Genomic DNA, 26,897 nt, shown 5'->3' on the forward strand with positions numbered 1-26,897 from the left:
ACAGTTTATAGTTCTTAAAGTAGGTATTTCTTTTCCAAGATTTTATCACAGTGCATCTCATAGCAAATACTAAATTTTTACTATAATTGAAATATTTCCAAGTCTTGCCTATGTTAAAAGTGTTTCAAATGTTTACTCTTCTTAGAAGTCTACTTGAGATTTTTCTTTTTACCTCTGAAAAAAAATCAATAAAATAAATTCAGTGTCAGTTCTTTACAAAGAACTTGTTTTCATCATTATCTCTCAAAAAGTCCACATAAAAGAAAAATATCACAAACAAGGATGTCATGTGCTAGATTTCTTGTCCTACTCAACCTATCTTCCCAAATTTGATTTATTTAGAATTGGGTGAAAGCAATACCCAGATTATTTATTAAGTAGATGGGCGTTTAAAGTACAAAAGCTCAACCAAAGGACTTGTGTGCTTGCATATGAGCCTAACAAGTGATCACGGACAACAGGGGGTGGGGGCATACGTGGGGAGGGGTTTGGGATGGGAATTGGGGGGATGAGGACAAATATGTAATACCTTAATCAATAAAGTCATTAAAAATAAAAATAAAAAATAAAGTACAAAAGTTCAGCTAATCCTCTGAGAAACTCATTGAAGGTTGTAAGGTAAGAAATATATTTGGGGGGGAAAATCATCCTCAAAGAGTATTGAAGTCTGTTTTTAAAAGCAAATGAATAGGAAGAAACTTGTATCGCTATTTCATTGCTGTTCTCTGGGTTTATTAGCTGCTTCTGGGTAGGAAGGGAAGCTCAGAGACCTGTTACTTGTCAGCCCCTAAATAATACCATTAAGAAATGTAGGTGGAAATTACTGCGTATTTGTGGATGCAGGGAAAGGTCAGACATGTCCCCTGTCTGGGTCTATCAGATATTTCAGGGACTTCTCTGGAAGCATTAAAAGGAAAATGTTTATTAATATCCTACCTAATAAAAGGGTAATGTGCAAATTGACTGCACCTTTGCTACACCTAAGCCACACCCACCAGCCACGCCCACCAGCCAATCAGGGCGAGTATGCAAATAAACCCAACCAAGATAGCTACAGCCACAGAGAGCAAGGTTTCCCAGGCAACAAAGGAAGCCAAGCTTTCTGCCTGCCCTTGCTAGGCCTAAGCCTCCACTCAAGCTACAAAGTTTCAATTATAGAAGGTAAACAAACCTTAACAGAAATGGCAGCAGCCACGGAGCTGGAGAGAGCAGGCCAGGATTGGCCCTGGCAACGGAGAAAGCAAAGCTTTCTGCACACCCTGGCCAGGCCCAGGCCTCTGCTTAAGGCTACAAAGTTTCAATTATAGAAGGTGAATTAACCCCAACAGAAACGGCTGCCGGCCATGGAGCAAGCAGGAGGCTTGGCTCCACTCCAGGCTACAAAGTTTCAATTGTAGAAGGTAAATAAATTCCAGATACCAGGGCCTCCTCTTGGGTCTCCAGGGGGCATGGCTGGCCTGAAAACCACCACAGGCCTCTTGCTCAGGCTGTCCCAAGCCCCAAGGGAACCCCCATCCTGATCCGGGACACCCTTCAGGGCAAACCAGCTGGCCCCCACCCCTGCACCAGGCCTCTAAGCTATCTAAAAAAAGAGTAATACGCAGATTGACCATCACTCCAACACACAATATGGATGCCCCCATGTGGACACAAGATTGCCACCACAAGATGGCCAGCAGGGGAGGGCAGTTGGGAGGCACCAGGCCTGCAAGGGAGGGCAGTTGAGAGGGACCCAGGCCTGCAAGGGAGGGAAGTTGGAGGTGATCAATCCTGCAGGGGAGGGCAGTTAGGGGTGACCAGGCCAGCAGAGGAGGGAAGTTGGGGGCAATCAGGCTGGCAGCGGCGTGGTTAGGGGGTGATCAGGCTGGCAGGCAGAGCGGTTAGGGGCAATCAGGAAGGCAGGCAGGCGAGCAGTTGGGAGTCCAGCAGTCCAGAGGGATGTCCGACTGCCCTAAACGGGCAGATTGGAGGGGTCCCAGATTGGAGAGGGTACAGGCTGGGCTGAGGGACACCCCCCCTCTCCGTGCACGAATTTCGTGCAACGGGCCTCTAGTGACTTTAATAAAATTCCAATGTAATTTTGCAGGCTCCATAGAATGTATGATGTGGGATGTATCAGCAACAACATCCAACATCCTAAGAGCTACCATAATTACTCATTACCTGAAATGTCACATCTTTCTAAGCCTCAGTGGAAAAATAATTTTTCCCTCTTGATAGGTTACCTAAGTTTTTTGCCAGAGATATAGTGGAGGGGAAGCCTTTTTTTAAAAATTCTTTTTTAGTAAATTTTTTGGAGAGAGAGGAAGGGAGATGGATAGAGAGATAGAAACATCAATGAGAGAGAAACATCATCAATCGGCTGCCTCTTGCACGTCGCCTACTGGGGATGAAGCCTGCAACCCAGGCATATATCCTGAGCAGGAATCGAACATGACCTCCTGGCTCAACCATGAGTCACATCAGCCATGCTCAGTATCAGTTTAACATGATCTGGGTCACTTGTTTTAATCATTTGAGCAAAAATATAAAATAATAGATTTGCTCCCTATGTAGTTAATTTTTAAAAAATAAATCCTGATAAGCCTGTCTTCAAAATTACAAGTGATAATGCTAATGATTCAAAAGTTGCAATTTTGAGCAGATTATTCCATCTTCCTAAACATGCCTGACTGTACAGGAAAATTCAGTGTGGGTATAGCAATAATATGATGCAAAAAAATTGTATTGTCTGTTGTTTTTCTAAATCTTAGTGTCTGGGCAGAAAAAAAAGGGATTGGTTGTAATTTTAGACTTTAAGAATAAAAGAAAACAACTAAAGTTTAAAATATAAAATATTCCACCTGAATTAAATAGCATGCCTTATTAGAGGGGATAAAAAGTTGCTTTGCTAGACTTGAAGGAGAACTCTAAAAAATACAAGTAGTTTATCATGTTATGCATAAAAAATTACAGTGCCCTATGACAACGGTAAAAGCCAAGCATTATGATGCTAACATTATAACAAATGTATAAGTTAAACATAGCTGAATTATAATTATCTAATTTTCTAAAAAAGAAGCAACCAAGCAAATCATATTGAATATATTATTCTATATAATGGAAGCATATCTTTATTTTCCAATATTTTTACTTCCTAAACTCTTACAAAGCAATTCAAAAATAAAAACCCTATATGCAAATAAAGTATAGAAAATATGAATTTTAAGAAGACAAGAGTTAAATATTCTTCTGATGTCTAAAACAACAATTATTTGGACCAAAATATGCTTTATTCTAAAATATTTAGAATATTTTTTAAATGTTTTAAAGAACATTTTTCAAAGAGTGCTGCTATTAGAAGGGTGTTAATATATAACTAGCACACACAAGAGGCTGTAAGGTGGAGCCCAAAGTTGTTCGCTCAACCACATATTACAGAACATCTCCAATAAAAAGATGGCTCTGGAGAAGCACCATATTCTTGACAGGACTAGAACAGATCTCATTAAAAATAATGTGATTTAAAAGACTTCCAACAGAGCCTTAACCAGTGTGGCTCAGTTGATTGGAGTATTGTCCCATGCACTAAGTGGTCACGGGTTCATTTCCATGTCAGGGCACATACACAGGTTGCAGGTTCAACCCCCAGTCAGGAGGCAACTGGTCAATGTTTCTCTCTCTCCCTCTCCCTTTCTCTCTCTCTAAAATCAATAAAAACATATCCCAGGGTGAGGATTTTAAAAAAAAAAAAGTATTTCCAATGGAAATGGACTCTTATGATTGCCAGTAGGCTTTCAGATTATGCAATTAACCCTATCTAACACCTCTTGCCTTGACTTCAAAAGCAGACTCTAAGAAATAGTTCTGAGAGCAAAATTATAACTTCCTACAGCCTGGGACGATGCTGCATGTGGAACAGGCCTCAGAGCCCAGAGGTACTCATAGGTTATTTAAGATGTTTCGTAAATTGACCATATGCCTAGAGCTGATATAACATATTGAAAATACTACTCTGATCATGACAATAAATATTAAACATCTACCATCAGATACTATATTCAGTTAATGCTAAATTCATCTATCAGCTAATTCTCTGACAATCTTCCTTGCAGCAAAACTACTAATTGAAGTGATCGGTTAGACTGGCTTCAAAGCTCTACATTTTAGCCACACTGTTTAGAAGACTAAAATAAATAGAGATGACAAGTCTAATGGGAATATTATTATGACAAATTCTACTTTCATGTTCCTAGATGTAAGGCAAGTAATTGCTTTATTTTTATCTAAAATTTCACTTTAAAATTCCAATCGTCGTTTCATGTTACATCGCCATCTCCATTTAAGTATGTTCAATTGAGTAGAGAAACTGTTGTTGCTTTTTTCTAATATTTTAAATTAAATATGCTTCCACATCCAAAAGATTACATTTGGACCTCTGGCTCATACCATGTATAAAAATTAACACATAATGGATCAAAAACCTACATGTAAGGGCTAAAACTATAAAATTCTCAGAAGGAAACAAGGGTAAAAATCTGCATGATCTTGGATTTGCATGGGGTTGTTGTTGTTTGTTTAATATGACACCAAAAGCATGTTCCAGTAAAGAAAAATTGATAAATTTAACTTTGTCAAAAGTAAAAATCAAGTAAGTGCAAAGATAATCCACAAAATGAGAAAAAGCATTTTCAAATTATATATCTGAAAAGGGACTTCTGTGCAAAATATATAAAGAACCCTATAACTCCTAATCTACTTTTGATCTCCATGGATTTGCCTATTCTGGATTTTTCACATAAATAGAATTATAAGTAACCCATCTAAAAATGTGCAAAGAAAATAGTCATATCTCCAAAGAATATATACAAGTGGCCAGTAAGCATATAAAAAGATGCCCAACATCATTAGTACTCAGAAAAAAGGCAAATAAAAGCTATAATAACGTACTACTTCTTACCCACTAGGATGCCTACAATTTTGTTTTTTTTTAATAGGAAGCAAATGTTGATGAGATTGTGGAGAAATTGCTGGTGAGAACGTAAAATGATGCAATCACTATGAAAAACAGTTTGGCAGTTCCTCAAAAACTTAAACAGAGAATTGCCATATAACCTAGATATAGATACAATTGAGAAAAATAAAAACATATGTTTATGTAAAAGATGACTACAGCATTATTCATAATATTAGCTAAAAAGTGGAAACAACCCAAATATCTATCAGCTGGTAAGTGGATAAAATATATGTGATAAATCCGTACAATGGAACATTATCCTATATAATAAAAGCCTAATATGCTAAGTGTCCAGTTGTCCATTCAGCCAATTAAGTATATTATGCTAATGATATGCTAAGGCCGCTCAACCACTCTTTATGACACACACTGACCACTAGGGGCAGATGCTCAATGCAGGACTGTCCCCTGGTGGTCAGTGCGCTCCCACAGGGGGAGAGCCACTCAGCCAGAAGCCGGACTCAGCCAGAAACCTCTCCTGCCTCCATAGCAGCGCTAAGCCATCAGTCGAACATCCCTCGAGGGCTCCCAGACTGCAAGAGGGCACAGAATTTTATGCATCGGGCCTCTAGTTCAGTTATAATAAGGATTAACCTTGAAACTATTACACCAACTGAACAAAAATAGACAAAAAAGGTAATATATTATATAATTCTATTTATGTGAAATATCCAGAATAGGCAAATCCATGGAGATCAAAAGTAGATTAGTGAATGCCAGAAAATGGGAAAGGGGGAGGAGAACTGATACTAATAGGTATGAAGCATCTTACTGGCCACATTGAAGTATTCTGCAAGTACAGACAGTCCTCAGGTTACATCGGACTCGACATACGTCGTTTCGTGGTTACATCGCCATCTCCATTTATAAAAATTAAAAGTTCCAGAGAAACCAAGATGGCAGCATAGGTAAACACCTAAACTGCTGACTCACACAACAATTTCAAAACTACAACTAAAAGACAAAACAGACACCATCCAGAACCACAGGAAAGTTGGCTGAGTGGAAATACTAGAAGGAAAGAGGAAAGCACATTGAGACTCAGAGGAGCGGCAAAAGGCTGAGATTTGAGACTTTAAAATCATACCCACACAGAGAAACCAAGATGGTGGTATAGGTAAACACCTAGACTGCTGCCTCGAACAACAATTTCAAAACTACAACTAAAAGATAAAACAGACATCATCCAGAACCACAGGAAGGCTGGCTGAGTGGAAATTCTACAACCAGAAGGAAAGAGAAAAGCAAACTGAGACTCAGAGGAACTGCGGAAGGCAAATGTACCAAGGCGCGCACGCGGAGAGGGCAGGCAACTGAGTATAGGGCTGACTTTCTCAAGCGGGAGGGAGACAAAAGCTTCTGACAGCACTGAACTCCAGTTCTGGGCGAGACTCTGGGGACCCAGATTCATTCAGGGAGAAACTGGTCTGTCTGGCAGTGGGCGGAACTTGAGGGCAGCTTTCTCTCGGAGGTGCTTGCAGTGATTATCACGGGACACTGAGACACTGGGGCCTATTAGGGCAGGGCTGATGAGAAACCAATGCTGTCTGCTCAACCCTGAGACTCCACCCCATTCAAGCTGAGCACAGAGGCTTTTGCAAGTCTCCTCCCATAAGGTTGTCTCCAGCACAGAAGTTCTCCCAGCATAGACAAAGCTGATCCTCACAGCCAACTGGCCTGGAGGTCAATTCCTCCCAGTGATACCAACAACAATCAAGACTTAACTACAACAAGACTGTGCACACAGCCCACAAAGGGGTGCACCAAGAGTGTCTACCTCAGGTAACTGGGGAGGCTGAGCCACTGGGCCCTATAGGACACCTAGCACACAAAGCCACTCTATAAACTCAGAGAAGCAGCCAAAATGCAGAGACAAAGAAAGAGGTCACAAATGAAAGAAAAGGAGTAAAGCAAACAACTGGATATAGAGTTCAAAACCATGGTTATAAGGTTTTTCAAGAATTTTCTAGAAAAGGCTGATAAATTTAGTGAGACCCTCGAGGATATGAAAAAGGACCAACTAGAAATTAAGCATACACTGACTGAAATAAAAAATATTATACAGAGATCTAACAGCAGACTAGAGGATCACAAGAATCAAGTCAAAGATTTGAAATACAAAGAAGCAAAAAACACTCAACCTGAAAAACAAAAAGAAAAAAAAATCCAAAAATATGAAGATAGTGTAAGGAGCCTCTAGGACAACTTCAAGTGTACCAATATCCGAATTATGGGGATGCCAGAAGAAGAGAGAGAGTAAGATATTGAAAACCTATTTGAAGAAATAGTGACAGAAAACTTCCCCCACCTGGTGAAAGAAATAGACTTACAAGTTCAGGATGCGCACAGAACCCCAAACAAAAGGAATCCAAAGAGGACTATACCAAGACACATCATAATTAAAATGCCAAGAGCAAAAGACAAAGAGAGAATATTAAAAGCAGCAAGAGAAAAACAGTTAGTTACCTACAAGGATGTACCCATACGACTGTCAGCGGATTTCTCAACAGAAACTATGCAGGCCAGAAGGGAGTGGCAAGAAACATTCAAAGTGATGAATAGCAAGAACCTACAACCAAAATTACTCTACCCAGCAAAGCTATCATTCAGAATTGAAGGTCAGATAAAGAGCTTCACAGATAAGAAAAAGCTAAAGGAGTTCATCACCGCCAAACCAGTATTATATGAAATGCTGAAAGGTATTCTTGAAGAAGAGCAAGAAGAATAAAAAGGTAAAGATAAAAATTATGAACAACAAATACATATCTATCAACAAATGAATCTAAAAATCAAGTAAATAAAAAAATCTGATGAACAGAATAAACTGGTGAATATAATAGAATCAGGGGCATAGAAAGGGAGTAGACTGACTATTCTCGGGGTGAAAGAGGTTGTGGGGGGTGCAGGAAGAGACTGGACAAAAATCATACACCTATGGAGAAGGACAGTGTGGGGAGGTAAGCGCAGAGGGTGGGGTGGGAACCGGGTGGAGGGGAGCTATGGGGGAAAAAGGAGGAACAATTGTAATAATCTGAACAATAAAGATTTATTATATTTTTTTAAAAAGTTCCATCATTTCGACGTATATACATAGGTACTTTTAAGTATTTTATTATTTATTTACCACAAGTAAATGTCAGGAATTTTTATCTTTCTTTTAAATTTTTTTTACTGTTTCGCTTCATCACTGCTGTGTATGTGCTCCATGTGAGTGTTGTAGGTGCTTATGTAGGTGGGTTCCGACTTACGGGGAAAATTGCGTTACGTCGTTCTGCAGGAACGATCTCTGATGCAACCCGAGGACCTACTGTAGTGATGATGGTGCACAATGCAGTGAGTAAACTAAAAACTATTAAGTGTACACTTTAAAATGGTGAATTCTACATTGTGTGAAGTATATCAGCATAATATATTTTAAATATGGTTAACTATGCAATGTTGCAAAGTTTTTATAGAGAAAAAACATATATAGTTATTAAAATTTTCCCTTCTATTTTACTTTTACCAAATTAGAATATTCTAAAATATACTATATTACATCAGAAAAAATTTTAATTATGGTTAAGTAGTGCCTAAATTGTTATACATCTTAGATTATCATGCTTAGCACCTAAAACCTTCACATTCACATTAAGACTCAAGACCTGTTACCTATGTATTTGAGGACAACATCTCCTTCTCTAAATAAGTAGGATACCTAATGCCTTAGAGAAATAGCTGTGTACGTTTATTCTTAGTGTAACACAGTGTCATAAACCAGGCTGCCTCAATCAAATGTGAGCACAGGGCCTTCAGGAAGTGAACATTCCCAAGAATTCTCAAATTCAGAGGGAACACTTTCTTAGAAGCAATGGGGATTTCATGGATTCAAGGATGTTGATAGTTTATTTTAAAAACCATACCACAATGTATGCCTAAATGAAGTACATGTTTTGTGGGAAAGGCATTTTCATTCATTTCAGGAAAAGGCAGTTTGTAAACACCAAGGGTTTACCAATATCAATCACTGTCAATTTAATAATTTTACTTGAAAATAAGGTAAAGATCTTTGTAAATGGAGAAAATAATATGTAAATACCTTCAGATATTTTAAAACTTATGGTTTATACCATTAATTCATTAAGATTGTGCATAATACACCCAACATACTTTTAAGATAGCATCCCTATATAACTCCATCATAATGAGTTAACTCAATTTTTCTGTTTCTAGATGTAAATTAGTATATCTTAAAAGACAAAACCTCTTTCATCTTCTGTTCAACCCTGATTTAGAGCCAAAAACTGATGTTCCTATAACTATGAACTTCAAAGCAATATACATAATGTGAAGTCTCAGAAGCTACTGTTGCATCCTAGACACCTGTCTTGATGGCACAAGGTTCTTAGCATCCTAGGTTGTAGGGAAAACAAACATGTGGAGTATTGGCCCATTTCCACAATCATAAATTCTTATTTTTCTGTCACTCGCTAAATTTCTAAAGCTCTAAATTCAAATCTCCTACCTTTACATTGAGAATCAAGCAGAAGGAAACCCTGAGTTTATAATGGGTCTTGATTTTCAACTATTTAAAACATTTTACTCAAGTCAAGCTTGATCTTACAGCACATAAAAAGGAAAATTGGGGGCGGGAGGACACCTTTTATAAATTAGATCACCATTAAACAGCTGGCACAAAGGCCTCTGATTTAAGTGAAATAAAGGTGAGTTAATGCCAACTTAACTATGCCATTTAGTTCATGGACTTGTTAAATAATTTTATGAAAAGCTAACAGTTATTGGAACATTTCTTTTCAAAATCTATTTTTTTCTTCTTTAAAACTTTTGAAATATTTCATCTCAATAACTTTTTCCTCAAATAAAAAATTTTGCAAAACTATATCTAGAGCCCTAACCGGTTTGGCTCAGTGGATAAAGCGTCGGCCTGCGGTCCCCAGGTTTGATTCCGGTCAAGGGCATGTACCTTGGTTGCGGGCACATCCCCAGTAGGGGTGTGCAGGATGCAGCTGATTGATGTTTCTCTCTCATCCATGTTTCTAACTCTCTCTCCCTCTCCCTTCCTCTCCGTAAAAAATCAATAAAACATATTTTTTTAAAAACTATCTCTAGAACTTGTCATAAATTCTTAATCAAATCTCCTATACTTATTTTGATGTCAAATCATAATAAATCAAGTGCTAGGAACTACTACTTGTCTGTAAAACTGTTGAACAATTACTTAAGAAAATAAGGGTAGGAAATAGGCCTTGACAGTGACTTACTCTATTATGTTGCTTTTACCTATAATTATTTTTATTTTCATTTGCTATGTGATGCCATATGAGATGGTCTGCAATAGTTCACAGCTCCCTCCCTATTCCCACAGAACTTCTGTGTACAGGAAGTGACAATGGCAACATCAAAGGGTGAAATATAAGTAGAAAATCTCTTTTATATAAAAATATAATTTTATTATTTTTTGTTAAAATACCTAACTTACTTACTTTTCATATAAAAGATTATACTTGGGGTAAATACTTACGGGAACATGTTTCACATACTCAAAAGGAATTATAGCAAACAAATCCAAAATATGAATGGAAATTTAAGTAATCTATGTTTAGGAAATAATTTCTTTTTCTAAATAAAACTACGTCACATTGTCTTAAAAAATAAATTTTAAAAAGTAAGAAATAATATTAAGATATTATTAGGTAGAAACTTAAAGAGATGGGGAAAGCATATAATTACTTACATTGAATATTGTTGTGTTGGCAAGCATTCAATAAGATACAATTGTAAGGCTCTATTGTTAATAAAACACGGCTAGAAAAATTAAGTTTTACAGGTAATGAAGTGAAAAATATACTTTGGAGTTTTACTATATAAAGGGGATAAGAATATTTTTTATCTTGTTTGGCTATAGCCACTATTACTAAAGATAACTAATGTTCTATGCACCATTGTAATATGCCACACCCAAATTTCAAACCGATTTCTATTTTATAATTAATGTTCTAAAAATTATGAACACACATATAAAATGATACATGTAAAAGTTCATATGTAATAATCTGTATAATAAAAATGTTTCACTGAAAAAGAGATCTGTTTATACTATTCTTCTAACCAAGTACAAAAGTTCATAAAATATTGCCTGTAATATTTATTTGTAGTACATGAAATCTATAATACAAGTTTATTTCTTTCCTCCCTACATCAATGTTACATAGGGTTTTATTATATACATGCATGCACAGACTCAGATACATACAAAAAGTTAAATTATGTACTTACTTTTCCATTTGTAAGGAAAGATATACATATGATATTCATTGGTATATCAGAAAGAACTAGACAATGTCTATTTTCAGTAGCACATAGAATTCATCCTACTTACTGTTGAAGAGCCGAATGCAGATTTTGGAGACCTAATTATTCCAGCAATTGAATGACGAAAAGACTCAAGTTTGGATACCCTCTCCTTCCTTTCCTGAAGAGATTAAAAAAGAAGCTTTCAGCAATAGTAAACATCCAATATACATACACAGTGATGCTAAATATTAAGGTATTTATTCATAGTTCATGTCCCTCCACCATGTCTTCCAATAAAATAAAATGTAAATTTCCTAACATTAAAGATTACAAATAACAAAATGCATATAGACTCTATAGCATTTTACTTTCCTGTTCCCTCAATAAATGTTGATTAGGGTAAAATAAAAAGGAAATAGAATTTTTGTTCATTCATAAGATGAACAAAACTAAGAAATACAAAGGAAATTGATGGCAAACCAAATGTTAACTGAGAGAGATACAAGGTAGAAAGAACCAGTCTCACACAACATTCAGACACCACTGTAGTCGTGAGGGATTTTCAAGGGAAAAAAATAGTAGGGGAAAAACAGGAGGAGAATTACATAGAACACATTTTTAGACAGTGAATCCCACTTAAGTAGCTGGAAAGTTTCCCAAAGATTTACATGATGATGATGACAACAACAACTACAACAATGATGACAACAGAGGAGGAGAAAAAAAATGAGGAGGTAGTGGCAGAACGACCAAGAAGGCAAGTCCATTCAGATTGCTATTTGCCAGAGAATGTATATTTCTGAGTATCATACACGACAGTTGAAGGAAACTTTTCTTTAAGATTTCAAATCTGTAAACTCATTCTTACAAATGCAAGTGAATGAGGTAAGTGAAAGAGTAGAAGAGAAGAGAAAGAAAATAAACAAATGAGAAGTAAAAGGTAAAAAAAAGAACAATGGAAAGCATGTGTGAGCATTTATAACAGAAACATCAATAATGACTTCATTTCTGCTGAAACAGGTTTGGCTCAGTGGATAGAGCGACGGTCTGCGGACTGAAAGATCCCAGGTTCAATTCCGGTCAAGGGCATGTACATTGGTTGCGGGCACATCCCCAGTGGGGGATGTGCAGGAGGCAGCTCGTTGATGTTTCTCTCTCATCGATGTTTCTACTCTCTATCCCTCTCCCTTCCTCTCTGTAAAAAATCAATAAAATATATTTAAAAAAAATAAAATAAAATAATGACTGCATTTCAATTGCTTCTCAGCAGCAGACAAAAGAACAAGATATACTATTGCCGGGGGTGGGGGCATACATGGGGAGGGGTTTGGGGTGGGAATGGGGGATGAGGACAATTATGTGATACCATAATAAAAATAAAATAAAAATTATTTTAAAAAAAGATATACTATTGCCAACTACTATATTTCCATGTCTTTCATCCATAGTGATGGTCAGTGTTACTTGTCAGTGGAAAATAACTACAGCAGGCCACAACTAACATATTTTGTTTCCTAGTCTCCAATACCTAGTATATGTCTCAGAGACATTTTGGCCATATGCTACCTAACAGACTCAAACTCAAATCTGAAATTCAACTTTTGTCTCCCCATTTACCTACTTTTATTGTATTTACTTTTCATTATAACAGTTACAATACTAATAGTTCTTATTATTCTACTAATATATGCATATTAATAATTTAAAATAATCTTATAATAATCTAACAGAATAGATCTCAATATCTTTTTCATCAATATTACTTATATAACTTACAATCCAGGATTGCTGGCACCTAACCACTCGTCTGCCTGCCTGCCTGATCACCCCTAACTGCCTCTGCCTGCCAACCTGATCGCCCTCTACTGCCCTCCCCTGCTGGCCTGATTGTCCCTAACTGCCTCTGCCTCAGCCCCCGCCACCGTGGCTTTGTCCAGAATAACGTCTGGAAGATGTCCAGTCTAATTAGCATATTACCCTTTTATAGTATAGATAATCAAAGGCAAATAGAGTTTATAAAACATTTTAACTAGTATCAGCTCACATGGTGCCCTGATATTTGTATTTCTACAAATAAGACATGAGATTCAATGGCCAAAGCTCCACTATATAGAGTAGTACATATCTGCTTTAAATAATAGTCTACCTAATAATACATCATGCTGAGCTAAATTCACTGACAGGCTGATTTTTGTATCAATGAATTAAATAGGTACTTGAAAAAAAATTAAGTTAATATTTAAAAGCTTCCTTTAAATACATAAATACAGTGTCTAACTCTGCCCGTTGGCCTGCCAGGGCTGGTAATGATACACTTATTATACCCTCCTCAACTAAAGAACTTTCTCCTGATTAAGGAGACAGGGATTCATCATGACAAAGGACAGCCCTTAAGAGTCGACATAGTTGGGGGCCAGTGGAGGGGGAAAGAGAAGCAATGTTATAAAATAATACCTTCTGTTATGACATAATATTTGGATGCTACGCCCAGAAAAATACTATCAGTAGAGCTACAAAACTATCTTAAAAGAAAACTTCTAGATGCAGAATCAGTTTCATATCTCATTTAAGAATAATTTTTCATTATTTTAAAATTAAATGAAGGTCTCTCATTATATTCACGATATCCTATCTAATAAAGAGGGAATATGCTAATTAACCATCACTCCATCACAAAGATGGCTGCACCCACAGCTGAGGCCAAGTTCCCATAAGGAGCCTTAACGAGCAATCAGCAGGGACCTGAGGCTACACCCTCCCCCTCCTGGCAGGGCTTGACAGGGGACCTCAAGGTGCACTTCCCGTCTTAGTGCTGGGCTAGAGGACCTCAGGCTTCCCCTCCCACCCCAGCGCTAGGCTGGGGGACCTTAGGCCGTGACCCCCACGCGGCAGGGCTTGACAGCGGACCTCAGGCCATGCCCCTGCCCAGCGGGGCTTGATGGGGGACCTCAAAGTGCGCTTCCCGTCCTGGTGCTGGGCTAGGGAACTTCAGGCTGCTCCCCCCACCCCAGTGCCAGGCCGGGGGCCTCAGGCTGCACCCCCCACCCAGAGGGGCTTGACAAGGACCTCAAGGTGCACCCCCAGTGTTGGGTCAGGGGAACTCAGGCCATGCCCCCACCCCATAGATTTGATGGGGGACCTGAGGCTGTACCTCCCCCCAACTGGCGGGGCTTGACAGGGGACCTCAGGCCATGCCCCCAACCCAGCGGGGCTTGACAGGGGATCTCAGGCGCTGTCCCCCACCTGGTGGGGCTTGATGGAAGACCTCAAGGCACGGCCCCTGCCTGGTCTGGGCTGGGAGACCTCAGGCCATGCCCCCTGCCCTGGTGCCGGGCCAGGGGACCTGAGGCTATGCCCCCTACCTGGCAGGGCTTGACAAGGGTGGGACTGGCCGGGTCTAGATCTAGCCCAATGAGGTGGGATGGCTGGGTCTGGGTCTCACAAAATTTTGAGGTGCAGTGGGTGGGCGGGGACTTGACTCTGGGTCCCGTGGTGAGCCCCAGATTCTGACAGGAGGGAGGTTTTCATATACATTTTACTAATTTTCTTTCATCTTTGACACTTCTATTATAGAGAAAGAGCAAATAGCAATATTAAATTATTTCCTCTAATTAATCCCCTTTTAATGTGCACGAATTTCGTGCACCAGGTCACTAGTCTATCTATAAAACTAAGAGATTATTTCATAATGATTAAAAGTTTGCCTATCAGCCGAAACCAGTTTGGTTCAGTGGATAGAGCGTCAGCCAGCGGACTGAAAGGTCCCAGGTTCAATTCCGGGTCAAGGGCATGTATCTAGGTTGCGGGCACATCCCCAGTAAGGGGTGTGCAGGAGGCAGCTGATCGATGTTTCTCTCTCATCGATGTTTCTAACTCTCTATCTCTCTCCCTTCCTCTCTGTAAAAAATCAATAAAATATATTAAAAAATAAAAAAATAAAAATAAATTTGCCTATCAGTTTTAAAAGCTCTGTAAGAAACAATACCTAAATTACTTACAGTTACAGTAAAACCATACTTAACAAGTTTTAAAATTACTATTCACTAAAACTCCCAAAGTGCAGTGAAATAGGCTCTCAGGTTATCTCCATCCCCTGCCCAGTAAAACACAGGCAAAGATATAAAAGGCAAGAATTAGGGTTTTGCTGATTGGAGTGATTTGGGGGGAAAAAAATTAAAAGTCTTCCAAATGACAGCATATCTAGATGCTGCATTAAGTTACAAATTAACAACTTTAACCAAAAAACACATAACAGTTCTCAAAGCGTGACTCTTAAAGGAGGCACTAAAGTAGAAAGAATACAGTTCTGATGTCAGATGGGATAAAGTGTGTGAATTTAGGCAAATTACTTGACTACCCTGTCTCTCAGTTTCCTCATAAGTAAACAGGAGGGCAGTGGACTAGATAAAATCTTCACCTTAAAAATTCTGTAACCTTGCCAAAACCGGTTTGGCTCAGTGGATACAGTATTGGCCTGCGGACTGAAGGGTCCCAGGTTCAATTCAGGTCAAGGGCATGTACCTTGGTTGCGGGCACATCCCCAGTAGGGGGTGTGCAGGAGGCAGCTGATGGATGTTTCTCTCTCATCGATGTTTCTAACTCTCTATCTCTCTCCCTTCCTTTCTGTAAAAAATCAATAAGATATATATTTTTTTAAAAAATTCTGTAACCTCTATCCAATTCCCCAATCAAATGCATTGCATTGCTCATTGAAAAAGCTTACACAGAAGACTTCCATAGGAGAAAAGAGAACCCTTGTGTACTGTAGTTGGGATTGCAAATTGCTGCAGCCACTATGGAAAACAGTACAGAGGTTCCTCAAAAAGTTACAAATAGAATTACCACATGACCCAGCAATTCCACTCGTGTGTATCTGCCGGAAACAATCCAAAACACTAATTTGAAAAGATATATGCACCTTTATGTTCATTGCAGCATTATTTACAGTAGCCAAGAGATGGAGGCAACCTAAGTATCCATCAACAGACAACTGGATAAAGAAAATGTGGTACATACAGTATATACAATGGAATTTTACTCAGCCATGCAAAAGAATAAAATCTTACCACTTATGACAACATAGACAAACCTAGAGAGTATTATGCTAAGTGAAATAAGTCAGACAGAGAAAGACAAATACCATATGATTTCACTTTTATGTGGAATCTAAAGAACAAAATAAATGAAACAGACACATAGATGCAGAGAACAAACAGGATTGCCAGATGGGAGAGGCGTGGGATGGTGGGGGGGTGGCGGGGGGGGAGGGAGGGGCTGGGTGAAAAAGGTGAAGGGATTAAAAAGTACGAACAGTTAGTTTCAAAATAGTCATGAGGAGGTAAAGTACAACATAGGGAATATAGTCAATAATACTGTAATAATTATATATGGTACCAGGTAAGTACTAGACTTATTGAGGGGAGTACTTTGTAAATTATGTAAATATCTAACCACTATGCTGTACACCTGAAACTAATATAATATTGAATGTCAACTGTAATTTAAAAACAAACAAAAATTACAACAAAAAAGAAGAGTTCCATAGTAACAGGTTGGCCACCACAGTTACTTCCCTTAGGGCATTTAGTCATCCCACCCAAGATGCCCTCAGAACTTACCCCCAATGGGAAGTTGAACTATAGTGCAAGGTGCCACTGGAACACTTTTTTGTTAACAATAAGTAATTAAAGCAACCAAATACTATTTCTCACAGACTTCTGAAAATAAACCCAATCTAATAACATTCTTGGAAGGAACAATGAAAGTGATCATTTGGCCATATAGGAAGAGTTAGATACTTATTAAAATCAGGAGGCAATAAGAATCAAGAAAAAGATAACAATATTCACCCTCAAATTCCAGGCTGAGAGCCAAATATATTTGGAACTATTTATGCAAAGCACCATGAAATTTGAAGGGATTTTTATACCTACAAGAAATTATAATACCAGAGAAGATTGTCTCCTGAAAAAAATTCTATGCTGTTGACGACTCCAAAATATAAATGAAATACTGCAAATATTGATATGTCCTTCATATAAGGAATGTATCCTATATAATAAAAGGCTAATAATCGACAAAACTGCAGAGCGACCAGTCGCTATGATGTGCACTGACCACCGGGGGGGCAGACGCTCAATGCAGGAGCTGCCCCTGGTGGTCAGTGCGCTCCCACAAGGGGAGCCCCGCTCAGCCAGAAGCCAGGCTCACAGCTGGTGAGTGCAGCAGTGGTGGTGGGAACCTCTCCCGCATCCACAGTAGTGCTAAGGGAGTGGGCCTAAGCCGGCAATCGGACATTCCCTGAGGGCTCCTAGACTGTGAGAAGGCACAGGCTAGCCTGCAGGACCCCCAAGTGCTCAAATTTCGTGCACCAGGCCTCTAGTTTATAAATAAACAAATAACTTAGTCTTTTGGAGATGTTGATTTGCTGGGGAGAATGAAGGAGGCATAGTTTCTATTACCATCAGGATATAAAACTTAAGTATTAAAACCGTTTTTAAATAATTTACCTTAGCAATTGGCTGTCTGAAGGCAAATCATTTTAGAAGTATTCACTGCCTAGTAAATTGGCTTGTCATGCTGTCTTTTTTCTTTGAATATTAAGGAAATTTATTAAGAGAAAGCCCCCTTGCTTAGTCAAGCATTTTCATATTCTGAAATAATGAAACTGGAAACCAGATGTGCAAAAGAAACATTTGAATGATTAAAATTTTGTCTTAAAATAACAATGGTAAGAATTTACAATATAACAGAATAGAATTTGGTGAACCATAGGTTGTAAAATGTCAGATCATTAGGCTTGCTTTTTTGACTCTCTATCTCTTAAATAAGATGACATCTCTGGGGTAACAAGACCCAAGCAGGAGGTGATAATCAGGACTTTCCTGTTCAGTATCTAAATACAATTCACATTCCATCATGATTTTTCTCAAATGTATGAGCAAACTGGCTAAAGATATTCTTTTTATAAATTATCCAGTAGTACAAGATATACACACATTTCCTTATGAGGATCTCACTGACTCAACAATTTAAGAGCTGATAGACTTCGCTCAGTAAAAAAAAAAAGATGCATTTCGGTGTGTGTTTTTTTTAAGTACACTATTATGAGTTAAATTATCAAGACTCATCTAAACTGAGATTTTTTAGATTTTGCTTTTAAAACAGAGGGATTTCCCTGGCCAGTTGCTCAGTTGTTAGAGTGCCGACCCATACACCAAAGGGTTGCAGGTTTGATTCCCAGTCAAGGACACACACCTTGGTTGCAGGATCAATCCCAGGCAGGAGGCAACCAATCCATGTGTCTCTCTCACCTCTCGCTCTAACTCTCATTCTCGCTCTTTCTCTCTCTCCTGCCTCTCTCCCTTCCTCCCACTCTCTCTAAATAGTAATGGAAAAATATCCTCTGAAGAGGATAAATAAATAAAACAACTGAGGGATATAATGATGAGATAGTAAATCTTTAACTTGTAAACATCAGCTACCCTAAACATTAAAACAAAAAAAAAAACACAAAAAAATAACCCTGATATGAAGTCTATAAAATCTAGAAAACTGGCTGAAAATTGCATTATTCTCATAAATTCTATGGAGAAATATTAAAATGTCCATATATGCACTTTTTAAATAATCTTTCCTTTCCTGCTTCAATTTTTAGACCGTATCTCTCACTAAAACAACACCGTGCCCCAGACCCACTGTCAGAAGTCTAGCTGTCATCCCAAAGCCAGTTTTCCTCAGCAGGAGCCCAGGTGATTCCAGAGAATATACCGCAGCACTCACAGCTGGGCAGGAGCAAGGTCGTAGGATTTTCTCCCTCTGGCTTTTCATGCACCTGCAGCGCAGCAGCTGGAGCACTGGCTAATTTTGTCATTTGCTTTGCTAACATCTATTTTCACACTAATTAGCACATGTGGTTTGAAGTTTCTTTCCATATTTTGGGGTCCAATATTGTTTCTTATAATAAGATGCCAGCAAAGAAAGAAGGAATTTCAAAGGCAACCAACTCCCAAGACAAAAATAAATTGACCAAAATAAGTTTGTACAAATAGGGCATGTATTAAAAAGATTAACACTGAAAATCACTATTATAAATTACCACGCCATAATTTTTATATATTTTTTTAATATATTTTATTGACTTTTTACAGAGAGGAAGGGAGAGGGATAGAGAGCTAGAAACATCGATGAGAGAGAAACATCGACCAGCTGCCTCTTGCATACCCCCTACCTGGGATGTGCCCGCAACCAATGTACATGCCCTTGACCGGAATCGAACCTGGGACCCCCCAGTCCGCAGACCGACGCTCTATCCACTGAGCCAAACCGGTTTCGGCACCACGCCATAATTTTTATTCTATGATTTTCTTTTTCACAGAGATGTCATATAATAAAACTATAATATAATATAATAGAAAAATTATTACATTCAATTTATAACATTAAGTATGAAACTGTGGTTCATTAAGTATAAAGGTGAGGCATTATTCTGAATACCACATCTCTAAAATATTATAGGAAAAAAATAGAAAATTACAAGACTGAGGAATGCATGAATGCACATAAACAAGCAAATATACACATTTTGAACCTGAAGCATTTAAAGGTTAAATATGACTGAAAACTAAAAATATTAACCACGCCATAATTTTTATATATATTTTTTAAAACAGGTAAAATGATCACTTTTTTTTTTCATTAAAGATAAAACGGTCATATAGGGGAGAGGCCTCTGAATATAGACATAGGAAAGTTTGGATCTACATTTCAGACATGCTTTATTCAGCCGATTACCAATTCACTAAATCTCAAAGTAGTTCAGTGAGACACTAAGGAATTACTTTGTTAAGTATTTTCAAACACATGAATAAAGCTGAGAGTAACATCACTATTGCTAAAGTTTTAGTTATGTGAGAGAGAACCACCACAGTGCACCACTTCAAGTACAACTGAAAAAAAAATACTGACCTGGTTAGAAAGTGGCTCTAACACCATGTGCCAACAACCATGTTCACTGTGCGTGCACTGTTCTGCACATTTAACCGTCTATGACACTATATACCAGGTCCTGTCATCCTCGTTTTAGAGATTAGAAAGACAAAGTGTGGAGCGGTTCAATAACTTTTTCCAAGAACAATACTTTACTTAGAATACTAATTCTTATATTCAAACCTATAATGTAATTGAAATAAAATAATTTCTTCTCTTCCCTACACTGACGGGCAGCAACAAGACAATTTCTAGAACCAAAGGATTAAAATCTGCAATTTTTAAAAATTAGCCTAACTGCTCTAAGAATTATACATAAGATTCAAAAATGTATCCATAAACTCTCTTGATGCTTTAAAGGTACCAAAAAAAAAAAAAATCAAACAGCTGATTACGATTAGGTTAAAATTTGAGTAGAATTTCAGAATTTTTAAAATAACTCATTAGTAACTACATGGCACTAATGATATGCCTCAATACAAATGTTGTATTCCTGTGTTCTTACATAGTTCAAAATAAACATAATTATCTTGGGCTTCAGAGACATTATTACATAAAAAATGATAGACTGGACAAGATGATACCAATGGATTCTACATCCTTTATCATTTTTATGACTATAAGTCAAGATAATAAGAAACTTATAAATGTAAGAAATTATTTTTAAACCTATGAATAGTACTTATCCAATGACTACAAGACACTAATATTTAGAACATCACAACTTAAATATTTAATGTGGTAACATTAAAAAACAAAATTATGTGTCTATTACAACTCTCTTTAAACATAAGAAAAAACATATGAAGATGTAAAATCACTTAACTTTTTAAAAAAATTTAAATTCTCTATTGTTGAAAGGATTACATATATCTCCTTTTTCCCCATTCTTATTTGAAGGCCAAAATTTGTTTTTCCTAATGAATCTGAATGAATGACAGCCTAAAATACAGGGGCATTAATTAAGGGACCTGGAAGATGTAGGTGATTTAATTTAAACTGAAAAATAGGTTCTAAATTATACCATAAGAATTTATTATAAACTTAATATTGAACTATATAGTTATATATCATATTGAAAAGCTTTATCAGATATTATCACTGATCATTATCAAGAAAAACATTATTTCCTTTTGCTGACAGAAACTGAAAACAAGGTAATACTGGGCTCACCAGCCAGTAAGGAAACTGAAACACCATCACAGAGTTTAAACTGAGCAATGCTTCTCCTCAGATATCTGATAAAACTGCACTCTTTTCCCTTGTAGAAAGCATGTATTTTTCTCAAATCTGAGATGTGAATAAAGTGAAAATAAAATCGAAATGAAAAACAAGCCACTTTCATTCTTTTAATGGGCTTGGCTTAACAACTGAGTAATAATATTCCTTCAAACATGTTTTGTCTACGATCATATTCAGAAGAAAAATTATTCTTCCCATTGGAAGCAGCAGCATAAAACAGATGATCTGCTGGACTCAGGTCATTTCTGGGCCCTAACTAAGTAGGCCTAAGACAGCCTTTCCACTTACCACCTCTCTTCTGATTTCTGATGTGGAAGCAGGAGTAATATCAGAGCTCTTCTTTAAAGAACATGTTCTACAGATTCTCGATTCAGAATTAGGCTCCAGTCTACCCTCACAAGCTGAACATCTATGTTTCTTCTCCATCTCAAATCTCAGCCAAAGCTGCCAATGGTAGGCCCACAGAAGTCAATTTGCCCATAGACTTCCTCTCTGAGCCAAAAGCCAGCTAGAGAGGACACAGATCAGGACCTCCTATTTCACACTATCTCCCCCTGTTGGCACGGAAGTATACAACTCAGTTCTGGATAAAAAGAATTGCCATATCCAACAAACTTTATGGATTTACTGAGTAATAAAGAAAAACATCCTCATGAATTAAGTTATGACCCATTATTTAAGAAATAAATCTATTTTCTAACTGATTTTTAAAATAAAATGATTTGGGTTTTTTCCTACACACCTGTAGAAGTCTTCTGCTTTTAGGACTTGGATCTTGATATCTCTGAGAACAGACCAAACTTTCAAGTGCTTTTTAAAATAAAACCTTGCAAACTGCTGTGCTACAAAGCTTTTCTTAATCCAGTGCTTTTTAATTAATTTCACTGGGATATAATTCCCCTTATGCCTGAAATTCTTCAGATTAAAAAAAAATAATCTAAATTATGCACAAATGATCTTTAAGGTCTCATTAGAAATAAAATTTAAAAATCTTTTGCAGCCGTCGCCATTTTTACTCAGTGGATAGAGTGCTGGCCTAAGGACCGAAGGGTCCTGGGTTCAATTCCAGGCAAGGGCGCCTACAGCAGTTGCAGGCTCCTCCTCAGCCCCACCCTGATCAGGGTTCGGCATGCAGGAGGCAACCAATTGATATGTTTCTCTCACATTGATGTTTCTCTCTATCTTTCCCTCTCTCTTCCACTCCTGATAAAAATCAATGGAAAAATATCCCCAGGTGAGGATTAAAAATAATAATAATAAAATAAAATCCCCTTGCAGCAGGAATGTGTTGAGTTTTATAACATACAATGAGAAGCAGTAGAGTGATTGGGTACTTAAAATCATAAATGTTTAATCTGAAAATAAGGCTCCTAAATTAATAATCTATTCTATAATAATTTATTTATTGCTATGTAAATCCTTATTTTATTCACTCTTTTTTTTTTTAAAGAAGTTACTATGCAAACACTAAATGCCAAATACATTCCGGTACTGTGCAGAACATTCTTTAAAATAGACCAAAGTTCAAGGAACTTTATAAAAATAAAATAGAAAAAGAACAATTGAGATCTACTATACAAATGTCTTACTCAGTGAAACTTACTTGAATTACAATTCTGACATATCTCCTACTTTAAACCTTTTACCTCCCTTTCCAATCCAATGTACTTAAAAAAAAATCAAGACAACCTCTTTGCAAAATTTCCTCTATTTCTCTACTTTAAATATATCCACATTTTTATTTTGTTGTTCATAACAACCATTCATCTTTTTTTCATGCCCATCAGGGAAAAGCCCCATTTTATATTTTGAGAATAATTTTATAAAATGATATATCCAATAAATATTAATAGACAACATGGGGCAAGGAGCTTCTTATGAGCCAGGCATTGTTGTAGACATTTTAGGTAGATTATCTCATTTAATACCCCACCATAACCCTATGAGATAGATTCTATTATAAGCCCTAGTTTACAGATGACAAAACTGAGGAACAGGAAGGTTAACTAACTTGCCCCAGCTTACATGGTCAATTAGAGGCTAATCCACGATTCAAATCCAAGCAATCCTGTTCCAGAATCAATTACTATACTATGCTTCTTGGGTTAGGTCCCTGTTCTACTTCACCAAAAGCATCCTCCTGCCAAAAAGGAGTCTTAAAGGATGCATTAGCAATGTATTAATTTTGTCTTTTTGCTATAGGTTGATACATTTTAAAAAATGCATATCAATTCTCAATTCTCTTTCTTTGATCTCATTTTTTCTCTAAATCATTTTAAACATATAATTTGGATTTTACACCTAAATAAATTTATTTACATTTTCCTATTTTTATATTTTATTTCTTGTATGGTTTTATTAATTTATTCTTTCAATATTCACTGAGCATTTACTAGATACCTGACATATAAATTCACAGGCTCATAAAATCACAGGACTATAAATCTGAAAATAATCTTAGAGATAAAATGAATCAAAATTAATGTTTACAGTCAAGGAATACAAAATCAAGAGAATCTAGATTTCTTCCTTCTTAGGCTAGCCCAGAGAAAAGCTAATGCAGGTATTTCTCCTATGATCACCTGTACCCATTGGTTTGCTCTTCACAACTAGAAAACGTGATGTCATCTAGATACCTCACTCGGCAGTCTTCCAGATCATTTATATAGATAATAAACACCGTGGATGCTGTATTAGTGTCCCAGGGCTGCTATAACAAACTGGGTGGCTTAATACAACAGAAATTTATTTTCTCACAGTTCTGGAAGTCAGAAGTCTGAAATTAAGGTATTGGCAGGGCCTTGCTCCCTCCAAACCCTCTAGGGAAGGATCCTTCTTTGTCCCATAGCTTCTGCTAGCCCCAAGTAAGCCTTTGCTAATAATAGCATAAATCCAGTCCCTGCCTCTGTCTTCAATAGTCAGTTTCTCTTTTCTTAAATGACACCAGTCATATTGGATTAGAGCCTATCCAGCGATTTTCAACTGTTTTTATCTCATGGCACACATAAACTAATTACTAAAATTCTGCAGCACACCAAAAAATATATTCTTTGCCAATCTGATAAAAAAAAAAAAGTATAATTTTTATTCATTCACACTGTTTGGCTATTGTTGTGTTGTGTAGACAAAAAGGGGCCACATACTAAACCTGACAAGCTCAGGAGATCCTGCGTGGTAGCCTTACAAACTCAGAGAACCTAAAGTAACCACATGGAATGGCCTGAAATTAAAACTTTTTAACTAAAAGCAGTTTATAGGAGGTAGTCATATGCTGGGCTAGAATCTCCCCTGACAAAAGTCAAGCTTTACTGCGCTAGGAGGTGTGGCTCAGTTGGTTGGGCATCTTACTGTGCACTGAAAGATTGCTGGTTTGATTGCCAGTCAGGGCTCAATGTTACACTCACATTGATGTTTCTCTCTCTAAAAATCAATAAACTATTCTATTTTAAAAAGTCAATCTTTATCTTAATTGAGCCTGTCTATTGTCTTTTTGCATTCATTATAACATACTTTTGGAAAGTCAAAGTAATTTTCTTTTTCCAGAGGTCACAAAGCACAGGCACTACACCAGAGAGGAAACCACAAATCCCCTTAATGTTATTGTCATCACGTTAATTGTTGACTGTTAATTATCCTCTACACACCTATGTAAAAGAAGTATGTCTATCATTTTACTTTTAATCCAACCCCAGAGGTCCGCACACCCCCCCTTTGCTTTCTCCTTCCTCCCTAATCTATCACCAGTGGGTTTCATGTAATCCACTTACGATTTCTCTTTTGATTGTAATGTGTAAAATAAGGTGCAAAACTACCATATTTCCAGATCATTTTCTCAATCCATTGTGATTTTGCTTCCCGGCAATTGTCTTCAGTGTGGCTCAAATAAATTCACAAAAATTCTCTACAGGTTTGGATATTTCTTATGTTTATAAGTTGGCTGTTGTCTTTTTATTAGACAATCTAAGGAAAAAAGAGGCCAGTGCCCCTAACTAAAGTCAGGTATTGCATGTTTTAAAAATTCTTTGGCACACTGGTTGAAAATCGCTGGCCTATCCTAATGGCCTCAACTTAACTTGATTGCATTTACAGACTCTATTTCATATTCACAGGTACTAGTTATTAGAATTTCATCATGTCTTTTGGGGAAATACGTTTCAACCCATAATAGATGTGATCTTTAATTACTGAAGCACCTTGATCTTTATACTCTTTCAGTTAAATAAATACATATTTATTCCTCTACCCTTTGATTTCTGATTTTAAACCTTTTCTTGGACCATGCTAAAAGCATATTTCCCATCCAATGGTGACTTCATATTTAATAATCTTTGGTAAAGAACATTGTCAAAGTCTTCTCTAGATTATTTTGTATACCCTATTATAAGAAAAGCTCTAAAAATAATAAGGGAGGCATGATTTCTTCCTTAGAAAATGTCCCCTTTCCCCTAGAAGGTTATTTTATTTAAATATTTGATGACTATTTGTTATAATGAATTTTAAGAGCTTTCCCAATATTCAAAAAAAATTTACTGAACCTCCTCTATGTTCTAAGTATGGCTCAAAGTCAAGGAAAGAGTAGTAAGCAAAAGTGCCTGTCTTCTTGGAGCTACAGTCTTGGGGACTAGCAGTGATAAGAGAGTGCAAAATTATTTACTAAAAACATACATACATAAACAAATGTCATAATTAAATGAGTTAATACATATAAATACACATATTAAACTATTTAATGCATACATGCTTAAAAGAAACCTACCACATAGTAAATGTTAGCCACCAAAACAGTAGTAGTAGTAATAATAAAGATACTAGAAGTAAGTGCTATTTAAGAAGTGAAAAGGGGCAGGTGGGGGTAGAGAGATAATTAAGAGAGTCCACTATAGCTAGAGTAGTTACAGAGATATCTCAGAGGAGTGACACTTGAGTGGAAATGAATAAAAGAAGGTAGTAAGTCCTATGAAGAACTGGAGAAAGAGTATTAGACAGGAAACAGGCCCTGAGATGAGAAGAAGCGTGGCATACTCAAAGGGCAAGAAGATCAAGAAGGCTAGATGGTGTTAGATGAGAAGAGTGGTAGGCTCTGCTGGGGAGGGGTGGGGGGAATGGGAGGACAGGCACAAGGTCATGTAGCTTAGGTTATGATAAAGCATTGTATCTAGTTACATAGAGGTATGCCACTGGATGGTCATAAGCAGGAGATATACATGACCATCCACAATGAGATCACTCTAGTTAATGTATAAAAAATAAAATATAGGAAGGGCAAGGGAACAAGCAGGTAGTCTGGCTGAAGTAGTCTAGGTCACAGTTTATGGTGTGTCTTATTAGAATGATCATAGGGGAAATGCTAACAAGAGGTCAGATTTGGGATATATTT

The 26,897-nt window shown here is 37.2% G+C and overlaps 1 protein-coding gene across 4 annotated transcripts in view; it reads right to left on the minus strand.

Moving 5' to 3' along the window:
- The window catches only part of FER (FER tyrosine kinase), a 302,725-nt gene that overhangs the window by 172,400 nt on the left and 103,428 nt on the right, over positions 1-26,897 (minus strand). For all 4 annotated transcript variants that reach the window (XM_054715017.1, XM_028149768.2, XM_054715018.1 and 1 more), the window contains one exon: positions 11,376-11,468. In XM_054715017.1, coding sequence (XP_054570992.1) covers positions 11,376-11,468 — 93 coding nt within the window. The remainder of the gene's footprint in view (positions 1-11,375; positions 11,469-26,897) is intronic.

The sequence above is a fragment of the Eptesicus fuscus genome, chromosome 4 (genome assembly GCF_027574615.1).
Source record: "Eptesicus fuscus isolate TK198812 chromosome 4, DD_ASM_mEF_20220401, whole genome shotgun sequence".
Lineage (NCBI taxonomy): Eukaryota > Metazoa > Chordata > Mammalia > Chiroptera > Vespertilionidae > Eptesicus > Eptesicus fuscus.